This window comes from Sinohyriopsis cumingii, chromosome 11, assembly GCF_028554795.1.
Source record: "Sinohyriopsis cumingii isolate HCF-2022 chromosome 11, ASM2855479v2, whole genome shotgun sequence".
In the NCBI taxonomy this organism is placed as follows: Eukaryota; Metazoa; Mollusca; class Bivalvia; order Unionida; family Unionidae; genus Sinohyriopsis; species Sinohyriopsis cumingii.
In genome coordinates this window covers 15812041-15831092 of record NC_142971.1, presented here as the reverse complement: position 1 = coordinate 15831092, position 19052 = coordinate 15812041, and the positions used below count along the sequence as shown (strand labels likewise).

At 33.7% G+C, this 19052-nt stretch overlaps 2 protein-coding genes across 5 annotated transcripts in view; one reads left to right on the top strand and one right to left on the bottom strand.

The window, feature by feature from the left end:
* LOC149787657 (soluble guanylate cyclase 89Db-like) overlaps window positions 1–8208 on the top strand; it is a 351631-nt gene extending 343423 nt beyond the window's left edge. For all 3 annotated transcript variants that reach the window (XM_089973848.1, XM_089973849.1, XM_089973847.1), the window contains 2 exons: window positions 3185–3291; window positions 5223–8208. In XM_089973848.1, coding sequence (XP_089829974.1) covers window positions 3185–3291; window positions 5223–6460 — 1345 coding nt within the window. In that variant the 3' untranslated portion in view covers window positions 6461–8208. The remainder of the gene's footprint in view (window positions 1–3184; window positions 3292–5222) is intronic.
* Window positions 8209–14771: 6563 nt separating this feature from the next.
* LOC149787656 (DNA repair protein XRCC4-like) overlaps window positions 14772–19052 on the bottom strand; it is a 70520-nt gene continuing 66239 nt past the window's right edge. The window contains exon 12 of one of the 2 annotated variants that reach the window (XM_089973855.1): window positions 14772–18808. In XM_089973855.1, the coding sequence (XP_089829981.1) occupies window positions 18706–18808 (103 nt within the window). In that variant the 3' untranslated portion in view covers window positions 14772–18705. The remainder of the gene's footprint in view (window positions 18809–19052) is intronic. The other variant, XM_089973856.1, reaches the window with a different exon arrangement.

Below are 19052 nucleotides of genomic sequence, written 5' to 3'. Positions count from 1 at the left end.
TACAGTACCTTCTCACTTGAAGGCCCTTTGTGATTCCTGTTATAAAGCCCTTTGCTGTAACATGATTCCTGTTATAAGGTCCTTCATTATAACATGATTCCTGTTATAAGGCTTTTCATTATGACATGATTTATGCTATAAGTGCCTTCATTATGACATTGTTCCTGTTATATGGTCCTTCATTATAACATGTTTTATGTATATTTGATTTAATTTATATTTGATTTAATTTAATTGTTTGTTTGTAAGTTTTACATTGTTTTTTTTTATTCCATTACTTGCTATTTTAATGTAACTTTATTTACTGGGATAGAGTTCAGTTCTGACTGACTTTTTAAAAATAATTTGACATAAGCAACTTTATAGAAACATTGTATCTAATGCTCACCTGGTTCCTGACCTTGATTTAGAACCAGTGATAGTTTGAAGTAAACACCTTTTATTATATTCTTTCTCAGAGTAAGATTCATAAAGTAGGATCAAGGCCATACTTGGACTTCATGTTAAATAACATGTATCAATTAGGTTTTCCAGAGGATTGACCCACATCTTGGCATCTGTTTTGCATTGTAGCTACATTTATTGTTGATGTTTTGAGAAATAATAGTCATACTTGCCTTAACACTGGAGACCTACAGGTGTTTTATGTTCTCACCAGTCTTGGGGCTGACTAATTTTCTTCAAATTATTTTAAAGAAAAGTGATTATTTTCCCTGGAAATACTAGTGCTCTAAATTAATTCTTGGATAAGGACATTTATCAAAATTTATTCAGAATTCAAATTGGAATATTATTTTCTGTGATTCAACAAAGAACTGTTGATACATCAGTACAACGCTGACCACAGCATATGTCATCATCTTCCATTTTGGATTTCATCAGGATTCAAACTCAGATTCATTTGGGACTTTTAATAATAGGACTTCTATTTTTTAATTCTTGGATTATTTTTGGATTTGATTCATAAAACCGTAAGTTCTATTTCTCATTTTTACCTTGTTTTTCTAGGGAAATAAATTATTTGTTAAATTTTATAAAGCTTTTTGTCTTCACTTTTGTCTTGTTATGTTTTGTAAGAGCCTAAGCACGTAATACATCATTCATGTGTTAAGGTCCTTCATTATAAAATGATTCCTGTTATAAATCCCTACATTATAACATGATTCCTGGTATACAGCCCTTCATTACAACATGATTCTAGTTTTAAGGTAGGTGTGCTCTTGTACACCTCTCCCTCGATAACTCGCACACAATGGGGGTCCACAAACATAGACCGCACTATAAGCGAGGGTGCAAGTTAACGAGGGACCTCCAAAAATTGAAGAAATTTGCTTTGACATTGAGAAAACCATGGTGGGGGCAGCGTCGTTAGGAAACTGGGCTGTTTAATGACTGAATCCTCATTTTACAATCACATCGATAATAATTTTTAATAACGCACTTTTTCTAATGAAGTTGTTTGTTATTCTGTTTAAGTAACATTTATTTTCAAAATGTCCAACATGTGAAAGATCGTTCCAACTGTTTTCAACAACCATCATGTGTATGTGAAAAATCTGTGCATTACATCACTGCTTGTTGTTTTCTTGATGAGTCTGGTTCCCTTAGTGGTGTTTAATAGTATCCTGCCAAATCAGGAGTCCACAGAGCAGGGAACTAGACTAACTGTTGATACACCACTAAAAAAGATTCCTTTTTTTTCAAAAATACGCAAAATCGTCTGTGTCGAAACTCAATAATTGTATTGTTCAATTAGTAAAATATTGATGTGGTGATTTCATTGGAAGTAATAATGAAACTTCTTATCATCCTGGAGGATATCGCTAAGCGCCAGTTCAGGAATTCTCTGAAAATCACTTGCCCACAATGTTCCGTATCTGCGAAATCAAGCTCTTTATTTTATGAAGTATTCATTTCGCTTCGCTGCCTTGCTATCTTTGATCACAGTTATGAAAGAGTTGGTTAATTTAAGGTAGTTTATATTACATACAAAATAAAATTTATAAGTGTTCGATTCATCAAATGAAGTGAGTTCACCCAACATATGACCGGGGCCGCTAGATTTTAGGTTTGTAGGATTTTCGTGCCTTGTAACTTTTCTTTTATTCCACCTCCTTTATTTGATTCAAAAGACATAAATAACATGATAATACAAAGGAGGCCAGCTTTTAATTCAATGCAACAATACAACAAATACTTCCGCAAGTCAGTTATCCAGACATGGTTGGTACTTAATTAGGTTCTCAGAGAAACGCTATTGGATATAGCTGTTACGGTAGATGGACACATTTTACGTTTAATTACAAGAGGACACAATGCATTTATGATAATTACTCTTAAAAGGAACTAAAATATAGAACTAGAACAAATTTCAATTGATAAAATAATTATGTAATTTGTATTTACGTTTTAAAGTACTGCCTCCCCTCGGCATAAGTGACATTTTCATTGATCAAAATTTCTTTACGTATGATTAATTGCAGTATACTTAGAATGTCGTTTGGAAAGAAAATGTAAAAAAATTTATGACCTATTTTTAAATTTGATATTTCATAATGTTGATTAAAATTTACAGGTTCTATCTACCGTTTTTGATGATAAAATGAGCAATATATAAAAGTTTCTGTTACCAATTTTGATCATGATTTTCTTCAAGTTCAACAAATAGGGATCAATTTTTGGGGTCTTTTCTGGTTTAAAAAATGGGATCCATGTCTGACCCCACGTTATAAGTGGGTTCGCAAGTTATTAGGGCATGAGTTATTGAAGGAATGGTGTATATATATACATGTATTTACTTATAACCAGATATTTATATTTTTCTGTAAATAAATGATTTTGCAACTATTTATTATCAAGTACTGGTCACCAGTCATCATAGAGAAGACCAAGTACAATATAAAATCATTAATAAGGTATTGAAGTTATATTAGAACCATTTGTTAAAAAATCTGTTAATGAAAAAAAAAAAATACTTGAATAACTGCACAAAATTATGTAAAACTTAAAGAGTTGGAAACTTTATATGTAAATTTAAATGTCAGATCACACAGTTATATTATGCAATTCAATCAAAAAAAATGTAAATAAATTGCATGGAAACTTGTGATTATCAATTAGTACAATCTGGGTATTTTGTGTTTGTTTCTGTCACACTTTCATTGTTTATTGTGGATTTTTGCAGATCCTCTGAGAATGGGTTTGATCTTCATGGTATGCATGCCGCAACAAGTGTTGCCAATTTTAAAACCATTCAACAGGAAGTTTCTCCAAGTTTTTATGATCAAGAAGGTAGTCTTCTTTCTGCATCTATTTTCTTCTGTTTTTCATATATAATCATATAAATGTTTATACACCTGCAAACAATGTAGAACCAGATCTGCCATTGCACACTGCACTATATATAATATATATTCCCTGCTTCTACTAGCATCTCATCTGGAATGGGATCATTTGAAATATCTAGTATGCTGACAGATCCTCATATCTCTCGGGGGCTTGGAAATCTTGGGAATCAGGATAATTACCAAAATTTAGAATGTATGCTTTCTTATTATTTGCCCCACTGAACTGATTCTACAGTTTATGTGATGTTTAAATGATAAATATTGCATTGTGGTTTGTGCATCAAGGGAGGTAATTGCTTAAGCGTCTCTCCTGAATTCATCATTCCTTAGATGGCAGGATGGAGTGACTCATCTTATTGTTATTACAAACCAACATTCCGTTCCTCAGTGCCATCAGCAATAAGGCCAAGGATGCATTACTGGAAAACCTGTAAATGCTTGTCTGTGTAAACTGTTCTAGTGCATATTTATTACACTCTGCATGTAAATGCTTGTCTGTGAAAACTGTACCAGTGCATATGTAACACTCTGCATGAAGAGTTTAGTAAGACATGCATTAACTTTGGAACATTTTATAAATTTAGTGCGAGATTAAAAAGAAGAAAGAATGAACACACACACACACACACCTCTCTCATGATACTTTAATATTCATGCAAGAGTTGCTAAACTATTTGTGCTTCATCTCTCTAACGGTGCAGATGAGTTTGTTCATAAGTAAATTTTGTTATATTTCTTAGAGTTGTGACCCTTGATCATATTAGTACTGGTATTGCAATTGTGAACATCAGCAACATAATTTTCATTTGATGTTAAGCAGATTTGCTGTGATGCGTTGTCTTAACAAGAGGTCAGCTAAATTTCAACGATGAGCTGATCTGGCTTGTATTTCTAAGTGTTCTTGCTTTTGATTGGCTTATAATAGGCATTTCAATGGCTTGTGAACAGTGCAGTATTTTTATTTTATTTCAGTCAAATTCCCAGTGAAACTTTAACATAATAAGAGTTCATTGATGACCAAATTTTACCCAATTTTACAGACTTTTAATGGACCTCTCCAGTGGCCTAGTGGTTAGAGCGTCCGCCTTGGATGCAGGAGGTCATGGGTTCAATCCCCGGTTGAGTCATACCAAAGACTTACAAAAATGGTACTAACACAGCTTCCTTGCTTGGCGCTCAGCATTACGAGTTAGTGTAAAGACTGGTCAGCCTGGTGTCAGGATAATGTGACTGGGTGGGACATCATGTTACACGTCTGCGGCATGATGCCCCAGTGCTAGACAACACTATAAACTGCCACACTGCAGACATCATAGCGATTTGACTGAAAAATTGTTAAAGCTACGTTAAAAATCTAAATAATACATACTCAACAAGGTCCCAGATCAATTGGACCTTGACCAATTTTTACCATATTTTACAGAGTTATGACCCCTATCCAACCATGAATAGTCATTAATCTAAGTTTATATAAAAAATTCTAACATCCACCTCTTTTATTTGATATCAGATGGGTCGTTTTGATTAGCAGATTTTGAAAATATTTTATGAAATTCTGGCTAATGACTAACTTTAAATATTTTTTTCTTATCAATCATATTGGAAAGGACGCTAACTATTTAACACGATATTAGACAATATCACTATCAAGAATGAATGTTACCATATTTTATCGAGTAATTTGCATATGACTGACTCTGTGCAACAACCTCAATACCCATTCAGTTGGAGCCAGTACAAAAAATGGCCATGCTATTTTTAGTTTATGCTTACAGTTTCATCAGAGATTCTTTTCATTTCTTTTGTCACTTATTCATGCCTTTCAGGTATAACTTAGCCATGTGGCTGTAAATAAACTTATATTTGATTTTTCAGCACTTTCTGCCAAGTTCACTTGTTCAAACAAGTCACTCAGTAAGACCAATAAGGAGCACGATATTGAAGGTATATTAAAAGAAAAGGTGAAGGTTGCAGAAAGGGTCAAGGACACTGATGGTAGCAATGTTGTTCCTTGTGACCCCTCTTTATCAGCTGAGCAATATGAAAAGATGGAGGATGATGTATTCTTAACCTGCAATCAGTTATCCACAGACAGCCATGGGCAGCTGGATTGTGTGGTCTCTGAAGATACAGATGTTGATGTAAATGTGTTACCCTTGCTTTTCATCAATGAGATTTCTGGCAGGACAGAGAGTAGTAATAATGATCACAAGATTGACTTGGAAAAAAGCAGGAAGGAATTGACAACTGTTGAAAAAATATCAGTATTTAGAGACCCAAATTCTACTGGTTGTAATCTATCAATACCTATCCCAGTCTATAACACACAGATTAAATCTCAAGGTCTCACCAGTACCTATTCTGATGACAACACACATCACACTGCTATTCAGGAGTGCTCCACTTCTGCGGAAAAATCTGTAAATAGCATTAAAATGGATGAGATGTTCAGACTTATGTGTCCATTTTATGCAAGGAAGATCTCATCATTAAACAATCTCAGCGTTGATTCCACTGACACTGAATTCCTTGATGGCAGTTATTTCAGATCGGCATCTAACAGGCATAGGACGCTCACGGACATTGATGGTACTAGGATACTCAAGTGTGAAGATCTCCCAAAAATAAATAGAGGTGCTTCTGGTCATGTAGACGAGCTTGTCAGTACTGAATCTGGATTGAAATCATTTGACAAAACTGACGGAGAAAATTGTTCTGACAGTGAGGACCTAACACACCATGATACAAACTCCATGTTAAAATTATGCGACCCACAGTTTAATTTAAATGACACTTCACATCATATCAAATGGACTATTGGAGATGACATTGTGCAACCACTAGAGAGTGATAGGGCTTATTTAGCTGAGGACTTGTCTCAGTTTGCCAGAAACAATACTTCCAAGAATGAGGACCTGCCACAGTGCAGCCATTGGACCGTAGTAGATGATAAATCAGCAAAATGTGACCTAATTAGGACTCCAGTCTGTGATTCGCCTCAGTGCCATAATGGGAGTCTTGAAGACCAGGACTCCACAGATATTGGTAGGACTAACATAAATGGGGACCATAGTCAATATGACACAAATAGGACTTGTCTAGAGGGAGATTAATTAGATTGTGCAGGTATATGAGTTTAGCAACAAAAGTTGATAATATTGAAAGATCTGGCAATTCTGTTAAAAAGTCCCCTTAGACAATGAAAGAAAACACAAAACTTAAAATAAATTTATATACAGTATTTTCTTTTTATATCCTTTCATGTCATGAATATCTGTGTGTAACAAACTTTTCTAAATGAAAATTTCTGTTTAGCCTGTTTATGTTGTATATTTCTTGATCTGTTAGCTATCGATTAAATTCTGAGTGTTGTATCATTTTTATCCGACTCCATAACTGTTTTACATTTGTGTACATAAATAGACTTTTTTGGGATCACAATACAGATTTCATAAAATACTCTTACCATCCATTTACTTCAAATTATTTTTGTGTAAATTAGATATGATGTACTTAAATAAAAAAATATTTAATGACTTTTTTAACTGCACATTCTTTGATTTGCATGTAAAAGGAACAATGTTATTATCAGAGACTAATTTTTACTTATATACAGTCTCAAATAGTTATAAAAAAATATGCTCTATAATCGAAATGCCATGAAAAAATTTGGAAAAAAAATATTTTGTTAAAAGTTATCAATAAAAACTGAATTCCTTGTTATAAAAAAAATCTTTTTTAGAATTACAATTAACATTTCATGAAAATCACAAGGATATTACCTCACTGAAAAATGAGGAAAGAATTCTGAAAACTAAAATAAAATGAAAATGGTAATAATTTTGAAGTTAACAAAATCAAAATATTGCATCTTCATGTTTTCTTCTTCAGTCTCAATGACATAACCTTTTCTAACTTGGCTTGTAATATTTCATCTAAAACAGAAACATAATTTTCAGAAATTTCAATTAGATTGGAAAAATTAGAAAGTTTGTAAGATACAGTATATATATTCCTCTAATTAAGTCAGAAACAGAAGAATTTATAAGCAATGCTAACTTCATTATATCTATAAGATACTTTTTTGGGACTATGAGTGATACAAAATTAATATAGAAGTTTATAAATGATTGATTATTCTGGACTATTAGCATCATTGGTATCACCAGATAATAGTTGTCTATTTCATGTACAATTTATATAAGATTGCTTCGATTTTGTAAATAAAATTAATAAATTATTTAGATTACAGAATTACTGGGCAACTTCTGTGATAATGGTGAGAAAGCCCAAAACTTCTGTATAGCCTAGTAATTTTAATTTCTTTAATCTTTTAATTAACTTTCTCTCTTTGATTACTTTTTTAGGTTGAAATATTTAAGTGATTTTCATATTTTCTTTTAGTTAATAGATAAATTGGTGACTTTTGGTAAGACTCCTGGGACCATTCCATTTAATTTTAACCTCATAATCACAAATCTCTTAAATTTGTTAAAGAGCAACTTCTTTTCATGTACTTGTTCTCTTCAGTCAACACTATCACTTTTCTCTTGATAGCTGAACATGGTCATTTAGATTTGTCTTAAATATTTTTGAATTTTTTTTGTCTAAGCTGTTTTTTAACTTAGGAAATTCTAATTTTAAGGTACTTTGAAAATAGGGGTTTTCACTATTTTGAAATAGTTGTCTAGAGTGGGTTTTTTTAAACATTTTGTTAGAAATGTTGGTCTTGAGATTTTATAAATATTTTGAAAAACTGGTGGTCTGTGGTTTGTTGAGAACTTTTGAAGAATGGTGCCTTTATTCTAAAACAAAGTCTGAAAAAATGATATTGAATGATTTGGAGAAAATGTTTGAAAAATCAATTTAAAAAAAAATAGAATTATGTTTATTATGTTTCTCTTAGAAAACATTCTAAAGTTACATAGAACTCCACTATCTCTCAAATCCAGCAATTAAAGAAGAAGAAAAATGTCATCTTTCCATATATATATATATATATATATATATATATATATATATATATATATATATATATATATATACATATACATATACATACATACACATATATGCAAAGGAAAGAGGAATGGAACTCTTCTCTTTACCTCCCCTGATCACCACTTGGTGGCAACAGATGCTCACTTAGTTCTAGCTTAAGTGATACCTCAACAAGAATACTCACAATTTCAGTGAGGTGTGGGAGAGTTTAGAAGCAATATGATTGGTAAGTACTATTGGAAAAACTTATGAAAAATTTGCTTTCTCCTTGGAATACATTCCTTGATCACATTAATGTTAGAAGAATACTTAATACATGGAGGTAAAACTGAGGTAATGTAGGTAACTACCTCTATCACGATTACCCTCCAGAAAATAAAGATTTTTCCCTACGAGGGTAAACCACACTCTTAATCTAAGACCAGTACAGATGACAGTCTTATAAGCCATGATGAGAGTATTCAGAAAATGAACCAAATTACTTTTGTGTTAGGTACAATCAAGGCATGAATCCACTGAAAGTGGTGTTCTACACCCATAGTAAGCCTGTGCTGGCTTCAAACTGAGATGGTGATGGTCTGATGATGGTCTGGTCTGCATCTACCAGACCTATCAGATTAAATTCTTGTCTCTGAAACTAGATCATACGGACAGAAGCCTGAGAAGCCAAATGCATCTATTATATTGCATCTATATCTATTATATTGCATCTGTTATATCTCTGATTGCCATATTCTACCTGAACATGAGGAGAAATCACTCTGATTTCACGAGATGAGATTATCATGAAGTGAACTTAATCTTTTGAGATCTTGGAATACACAGAGCATGCTACCCACTTTAGCCACTATGTCAGGGTTATATCATCTTTCCCCAGCTTAACTGGAAGAAATAGTGTTGTTTGGCCCCTTGGCACATTTCCATGTTTTTTAAGTAGTATTTGAGCACATGGACTGGGTCCTGCATCACTGCCTTCCTAAAATGATCAATGGTTGGGATAGATGAGCACTTTCTGATTGCCCATTGACAGCAGCCTGTTCTTTGCTATTTAGCATGGTTACATCATCAGAACCATCTTACCCAAAAGCTAGAGCTATCAAGAAACACATTTTGTTGCTTTAAGCTCCTGCTTGCTATGGTCTGTGAATGATCTGGATTAAGCCGTGTCAGCATCAATAACAAATTCCACTTGCAAAACAAAATTCCACTTGTGAAACAGGTGAGTGATTGGGCATATTTAAGTCAGAAGTGGCTAAAAGATATGATAAATCATTGATGTGACCATATCTGCTCTACCTTGATGCCTGAATCTGAGATAATTGATTGGTTAGCCTTTGACTGTTGTGGGTACTAACCATTCCTCCTCAGATAAAAGCCAGAGACAAATGGCCAATTGTGGAGATGAGGCACCATTTTCCCTCAAACAACTTCAAAGTCAAGGGCCTTCCAGCTTGTGAGATTCTTTCCATAACAGAAAGATTAAATTTGTCTTCTTCCAATGCTCCCTGTACAAGAACCAGGCTTTAAGCAGTAAGCTGTCTGAGCTGAATGAAACACCTGCAACTGTTGCTGTTTGAGCAGTTTTGGTCTCAGATGAATTTTTCTGGGAAAGTATATCTCTAGATCAAACCAATCTTTCACCCAAGACTTGTCCCATCTGAGACAATCTATTATAATCACTCTAAATTTGTGGCCCCTCACTTTTTGAATTATTTTCGGTACCAAGACTGTTTGGGGGGGGGGTATAGGCATATCCCCAAAACCCCTTCCAACTGACTGAGTGTATCCATAGTCCATGCTTCCAGGTCAGGGAATAGAAAGATGAAGGTGGGCAGTTTGTGATTCCATTTAATTGTATTCATATGTGCACACCACTGGAGAAATTTCCAAACCAGAACACGTACATCTGGTGATTTTATTCCCCGTTTGAGGAGGTAGGACACCATCATAGGAATGGTCAATCATGTCAAGGACATATATTCCATGCAACTGGTCCTGCCATAAATGTGCCTTTATTTCTAGAATGTTGATATGGAGAGGCAACTCTTTTGACCCCTATTTGCCACCAACAAGCTGTGAAATAGGGAGCCTATCTGAGCTGACATCCATGCTGATGATAAGTTCTGGTTGGAGTTTTCCTGAGGAATTCCTTTGATAAGTCATTGTTTGTTGTAGGAAGAGACACCACTTTGTTCCAGATCATGATTTGTTCCACAATAAGTCTTGGTTCTTCTATCTACAGCTGACCTGATGCAATGGTCACTGTAGGCACTGCATGCATCACTTTCGATGGGCGGGGTGGGTGGTGAGTGGGTAACCCAAATGCATATGTTTGCTTATGGGGGGGGGGGTCTACTGACAATGTACATATGCATAGGAAACGGGGGGGGGGGGCCTAGATAATAATTTCTCTAATACATAACCTGTTTGAGTGGGTTCAGTCAGCGTTTGAATTTTAGAGGACACTAGACAATCTTTTCAAAGTTATGCAGCTTAGTTCTTTGATGCAACCAGACATTCAATGTTAGTGGACTGTTTTATTAAACACATTCTTTTGCATACCAGGGCCCAGCAACGTGGAATGAATTGCCCACTGAACTTAGACACAAAGACACAGTGATCACATTCAAGAGGGTTCTCAAAACTCACTTATTTCGACTGTAAGAACAAACTTAAAGACCTAATAATGTTTCCTTAAATATTCTCAGCATGTTTTTTAATGTTTTCTAATTTCATGGTGTTTGTTTTTGTAATCATATCATTATATGCTTTTTTATCTTATAGGTGTTGTCTAATGTTGTAAAGCGCTTAGAGCTTCTAAAGATTAGGTGCTATACAAAGTCCTCATTATTATTATTATTAATATTATTAATCCTTGATCATTTCTGCGTGGACTAAATATAGGCTGTTCTATAGAATTGGAGGGGGGAGGGTGTCAAGCGTACATACACAGGTGGGGTGTGTGTAAAAAAAAGTATGCATGTGTATGGGGGGAGGGGTCAAGCTTTGCCAGAGTTTTGCATATGTACAAAATGGACGGCCCCATAGATGGGAAAGGCAAATTATTTGTCTTTCTGCAATACTGGATTTGAGATGTAGCAGAGGTTGTTCCTGGTGTTAATGTGATTGGGTAATGTACCATATATACTCACTTATAACTACAAACAACAAAGATCCTGATTAGCCATAGCATAGTGCATCAGGGTCTATGCTGTTGGTTTTATTGACTACTCCTAACAAACTGCACAGACCCAGTCTGCTGGCACAACATGCAACAGGAGATCTGGGTTCGTGGAGTTTGCAGTTGGACTGTACTTATATGCAAATATATAAGGTATTCAACAGAGAAATGGGGGAGAGGTCACATGTGGCTTAGGGTGTTTTGAAAAATGAAAATGATAGTACTTTTTTGTACCTATATACCAGTGTTTTATTAATTTTTTTTATTTTGCTACTGGTTTATCCAGTTTAAAGTGGAGAGAACAGAGTAAGTGGTCCAGGATGTACACTAATTACTCACAGCAGCATTTTTTTATGTATGCAAAACCTGAATCATTTATACTAAACATAGTGGAAGTACCATGATGCAGGTCTGAATATTTTCTTAATTTTGCAAAAGTCAAGTGTTCCACTGACTCATTTCATGTTGAAAATGAATAAATTTAGCAAACAAAATCACCAGTTGCCTCAATCTCATTGCATTATCAACAGCATGCAAATCAGAAAGCCATTTAGATCCCATGATAGTGTTTCATAAAATGACTTGATGGCCTTAACATCTTTAACATTTATTCAGCCTATTCATTGATTCTATTAGAATTTTCTGTCATCAACTTATGGCAAAGATGCATTTTCATTCATTTTATTGTCATAAAACCTACCATAAACTGGTCTGAAATTTATGATTGTACATCTTTCTTGACAGGACTTGAAGTTCAGACTTGTAGTGAAACCCATATAAACAGGACACTCAAGTGATCACCAGATTGTTGGTCTTTATGAACCATTGTCTCTTATATCAAGTGAAATATGTAGGTAATCTTGCAGGATTTATCAATGTTCCACTCTGTAAGAAGGCATCCTTAATTTAAAGGTGTCTGCTAAGGCAGGGTTCACTTTAATTGCATAATATACACAAGCAATTACTATTTCTGAAGCATATGCACTCTTGTAAAGATGACAATATTTTAAAATAAAAAAATTAAAAAAGTGGCAATAAATCTATTTTCTTTGTTATTTATCTTAGTTTTTGTTTACAATTATCTGGAGAGATTCAAGTAATGGAAAAAATATGATCTAAAGAAATCTCTGCTTGCTTTTATTTTGTTTAATTTAAAATTCTTTAAATGATTTTTGACTTTTATATGCAAATATTTTCCTCACAGATGCTAGACAAGTGGAATCACTCTAATCACCTGATATTCCATTTTTATCTGTAACCCAACCTAATAACCTCTCCAACCTTGATGAGTGACATACTGCTGGAAAAAGATCTGAACAGTTTTAAGTTTTGAGGAAAACAAAAAGAGCTCAACAAAGTAAATCATTATGTACAAAATGATAAATCTTTGAATTCACTAATATTTGTGGGATACCTATTTCTGTGGAATTTGTGGTTGAAACAAACATACTGAACAACGATTATTCTATGGAAACTATATGCCATCATCCCCAATCTATGAATTTTAGTGATCACAAAAATTTCATTCTGTGCACAACAAGAAAGGTGGCCAGAACCTGAATGTTTAGATCACTATTATATTAAAAGTGCATATTTAAAATGTGTGACCTTGACCCCAAGGTAACAACAGTTGAGTGAGCATGTTCAGAAATAGTAGTTTTAGCTTAATAATGATTCAGCTCAAGTTTTAACAAAATGCATCCAAGTGTTTTCGGAATGATAAGCAAATGAAAAAAAACTGTAACCAAAATCTTGTTATGTCTGTACTTTGATCCCAAGGTCAAAAGAGTACATGAGATTGTCACAGAATGACTGCCTTAGCTTTATGATTAAAACAAAGTATGTTGTTGTAGTTGTTGTTGTAGGGTTTAACGCCATTTTTCAGCACACAATAGGCTATACATGGTGGCCAGTATTAATGGTGGAGGAAGAACCTGGGAAAAACCCCGGAAAGAACCACCGACCCATGAGAAGCTACTGGCAAGCTTTCTCACATACCCACATTGGCCGAATCCGAGACTCAAACCCACGCAGACAGAGGTGAGATGGCAGTGATCCGTAACGGAGAGCGCTTTAGACCACTCGGCCACTCAGAAACAAAGTATGAGCAAAATCCATCAGTGGGGTTGGGAATATAAACAAATTTTAAAAAGAAAGAAGCCAAAACCTTACCACAAAGGGACATGCAAACATGTTACAGAATGAATTGTCTTAGCTTCATGTTGATATAGTTTCATGATGATACAAGGCTTCAAGATAACACACAGCTTCAGTAAAATGATACATAAGCTCATGATACACAGCTTCATGACAAAACATAGCTTCATGATAGACAGCTTCATGATGATACACAGCTTCATGACAAAATAGCTTTGTGATGATGATATAGTTTCAAGATGATACATAGCTTCATGACAATACATAGCTTCATGATGATACACAGCTTCAAGACAAAACAGCTTTACAATGATATAGTTTCAAGATGATACATAGCTTCATGACAATACATAGCTTCATGATGATACACAGCTTCATGATGATACACAGCTTCATGACAAAACAGCTTTACAATGATGATATAGTTTCAAGATGATACATAGCTTCATGATGATATAGCTTCATGACGATACATAGCTTCATGACAATACATAGCTTCATGACGATACATAGCTTCATGATGACACATAGATTATTGATGGTACATAGCTTCAGCATGTTGATACACTGCTTCATGGTGATACATTGCTTAATGATGACACATAGATTATTGATGGTACATAGCTTCAGAATGTTGATACACTGCTTCATGGTGATACATTGCTTAATGATGACACATAGATTATTGATGGTACATAGCTTCAGAATGTTGATACACTGCTTCATGGTGATACATGCACAGTATGATGATAATCATGGGGTTTAGGATATATATGCAAATAAACTTTAACCAGAATCTTAAGAATCTGTCATTAATAACTTCAACAGAAAAATGGCTGCTATGTCTTGTTTTCCATTAACATGAACTCCACATTAATTAATGCCCACAAAGATAAATGAATTCACAGTTTATCAACTAACAGGTGATGAAAAGTACAGAAAATCAATTTTAAAAAGACTGATACCTCATTTAATAAGAATGAGATTAGAAATATGATAGGTAACTTTTAAGTAAACGTGAAATGAATTTTCTTTCCAATATTACTTCAACATCATCAGTTAAAGAAAAACTATAAATACAAAAGGAAGTAGTAGAATGTTTATTTCTGAATTGCAACTACAAATGTCAACAGTTTGTTTTGAAAACAGTACTCAAAAGAAGTTAAGCATGCATTTTGTACAAGATACAATATTACTGGCCTGTTATATAGTACCTTTCCTTTTCAGTTGTTTTACCATCAGGCTAAGAATTTATACCCACCCAAAAAAAAATCATCAAACAATTAAAGATACAGGAGTTACCCAACCTTTGTATTGCAGTTCTTCATGAAAAAGAGTAAGACAAGCTTGAAATATAGCTACCAGCAATGAGGACTATGTAATTCGAGGCTTTTCTGCCAAACAGCTTTGATGTACTTGCTACACCATGATGTGCAAATACAAGGGGGAGGGGCTACTTATAAATTATAGATAACTCCTTCGTGCAAGATAATACAGTACGTCAACAAAGAAATGTGACAACATCATGGAATAGCTCATTGTGTTAAGAAAATACTTATTTACCTTTTGAGATCGACAAAGGAAATTTTGACGCCTGGAATGATTCATTTAATTAAATGAAAATTTTTGATGTACATTACCTTTCTAGATGCAAAATGACAGGACAACTAATGTTCATGAAAATCAATCTTTCTTACTTATATAGCTTTTGTGTAAAATAAGTGTGCTCCACTTGTGTTATTTGTCAATAGAGTTCATTTACATGTAAGAAATTTGTCTAGAACAATTGGAAATCAAAGCTGTCTCATAAAAAGGGTGATATAACTACTACAGTAGTCACTGACAAAGTCTTGTAAATTTCATATTTCCAGTTTGTGATGACTTTAAAAAAAAAATTTTTAAACTGGAACTGTGCAGGGTGAATTTTGTGATTCTTAATTTGAGGTCAATGTAAGTTTTTGTTTTAATTCTCTTCTAATGGGACATGTCCTCATATATTACATGTATGTGGAAGATGCAAGTGACTGTAAACATTCCAATGAGCCAAGGAATAAGCATTCTAGAAACTGACCTTTGGGAATGACTAACACTACACTTTGATCAGACTTACTTAAATGAAAGAGTATAAACCCTGTAACTTGACTTTAGAAAACAAAGGCCAGGGCTGTGTGACAAGTACACATTCAAAGCAATGATGCAAAACTTGTGACCTTGACACAATGATCAAAAGGCAGAGTGAGCATGTCACAGAAATATTTGTCTCAGCTTCAGAATGACTCATCCTAAGTATGAACCAAATCCATGAAGGGGTTTACGAAATATAAGCAACTGAAACAAACTTTAACAAAACCCTTAATGCAAATTTTCTCAGACTGACCTTGACCCAAAGTCATACTGGTAAGCAATGGAGACAATTAATGAATTGGCTTCAAAATCATTCATCTCAAGTACAAGCAAAATCCATCAAGAAGTTTAGGAAATATAAGAAAAATAAAAATAAAAAACCTTTACCAAAATAATCATAAACATATTCCATGACTGTGACCCCAAGGTGATTGGGGGGGGGGGAGGAATCATGTCACAGAATTAATTTTCATACTTTCATCTTGACCTCTTGCCAAGTATGATGAAAACGTATCAAATGTTTAGGAAAGATGCACAAATAAACATGAACCTAAACCATTACAAACTGTTGACAATACTGGCCCCAAAAAAGTAACAGGTGTCTCACTTTCCCACAAGGATGGATGCACCACCAGATTCTAAAATGATCTAAACACAAAACTTAAAAAAGGTGTGGTGGGCAAAGAAACATAGTCAGATGGATAAACATTACATGCCTATATTACTGTCATGGGTGTAACCGTAGGGGAAAAAGGAGTCTGGTCAAGCCAGCCACCATGCATAATGCTTGCTTGGTCTTGGCTGAATGCTGGTTGGTTTATTTAGCCATCATTCAAATAAGGAAGAACTAATTCAATATCAGATCATAACTGTACAATTAAGAAATTTTTTTTCACTTGTGATGAATAAGAAGATTAAAAATAATAGTGTTCTAAAGTTGCTAGTACATCTATCTGCATTGTCTGAATAGCTAATTAAAAAAAACACAATGCATTTTAAAATATATGCCTCATAGCAGACTGCTATTTAAGTTCCAAAATTAAATGTTGAATAAACAGTGACAATAAAGTCATATACAACGTTAAAAATATTTGCTAAATGCTACTCCTTCACAGTAAAAACATTTTCTAATTTTAACAAGCAGTTATCACTTATCAATAACTATTAATAACTGTATCTTGATACACAAAAAAGTTATTATATGATTCTAGGATAATTATCAAAATTCAAGTTTGTGCTAAGATTCTCTAACAAATGCTAACATGGTTATTTATACACAGGGTTAATCCTACTGTTTATATTATGGTTACAGGTAGCTAAGGATATTGATTTCAGTGGTAGATAAGAATACTGATTGATGGGATATATAAGGACACAGGTTTCAAGAGTAGATAAGAGTAATGACTGCAAGGTTAGATAAGAATAATGACTGCAATGGTAGATAAGAATACTAATTGCAGGGATAGATAAGGATACTGATTTCAAGGGTAGAAAAGGATACTAATATGAAGGGTAGAAAAGGATACTAATTTGAAGGGAAGAAAAAGGATACTAATTTCATAGGTAGAAAAGGATACTAATTTGAAGGGTAGAAATGGATACTAATTCCAAGGGTAGAAAAGGATACTTATTTCATGGGTAGAAAGGGATATTAATTTGAAGGGTGGAAAAGGATACTAATTTGAAGGGTAGAAAAGGATACTAATTCCAAGGGTAGAAAAGGATACTAATATGAAGAGTAGAAAAAGATACTAATTTGAAGGGTAGAAAAGGATACTAATTTGAAGGGTAGAAAAGGATACTAATATGAAGGGTAGAAAAGGATACCAATTTGAAGGGTAGAAAAGGATACTAATTTCAAGGGTACATAAGTATACTGACTGCATGTGTAAAAAAGGATACCAATTGCAAGAGTTAAATATTCACAATACCAAAAAGTATAAAAATCTAACTCTGATCATTATTATAGAATCATGTAATGACTTGTTACAAGAACATTAACAACTAGTTCCATAAGTAATCTAACAATTTCTTGCATAAGATAAGTTAACAGGATTATTTAATATAGCAGACTGAGCCAAGATCTGAGTAGAAACATGTATCATATCTAGCAGTGTAAATCACATACCCAACTACCAACAGTGTAATCTGCTGGTATATAATCAACATGAAAATCATGGAGTAAAACTGCTTGAAATTGCAGACACTGAAAACAACAGTAACTGATCTGCTGACGTACTGAATGACACTGGATCCAAGTCCAAACTTTTAGCATATGGGTTGGAATTATACACAAGAAAATATTGTGGAATGACATTATCTTCATGGCTTACATAAAAAATGTATTAAACTCACAGTGAAAAAAAAAAACATTTTTAAGGCTAGTCTTCCATTACATCGTACAAAAATGTTTCAGAATGTATCCTAATTGCTCCATTAACTAATGTATCTATTACTTGTAATATGTGATGGGAAAAGTGTAGAAAATAAAATAAGGGTAAAAAGGGTAAAAATTTCCAGTCTGGTTAAAGGCATGTGTTCATTTGGAAATCCTTTTACTCTAATACTAATTAATCAATTCGGTTACAAGTAGGGATTACTTTAATAATAACTATTTTTACCTGTGGAATTTTTTTCTTCTAATCTACTAACTTTATAATTCTTTGATCCTATTTGGTATTTCAGTTCCAAAGACTAATATGTTAAACTAAATGTAGCATAGGCTTTCCCATATCCAATAAAAACATCATTTATGAAGAGAGTGAAGTCAGATTGTTTATACTGATTTTTCAGATAAAAAGTCAGATTAAACTTGGTTAAGTCTAACTAATACACAGCGAATTCAATTAGGCCATTTTTGTTTGCTAAAATCAGCAGAAATAGTATCTACAGCAACTACAATCCTCCAATCAGATCATCCTCCTCTGATGTTGTTGATTTCTTGGACACAGAAGATGGAGTCTTCCTGAGACTGGTCTTCTTAGTACTTCCTCCACTGCTAACAAACAAGAGTTACAAAATAGTGAACCAGTCTATCATCATACATTTCTTCAATAATTTCTGTAAATGTGATTTACACAGAGTCTGATGTCAATTAAACCTTAGAAGTTAGAATGTAGTTGCTCTCACAACTTCGAAATCAAATCCACCAGACCCAGCTGTGATCATTATGTCATTAAATTTTGAAAGCAAAAAGAAACAAAGATGCCACATAATAAAGACTATCAACGATAAAATTTTAA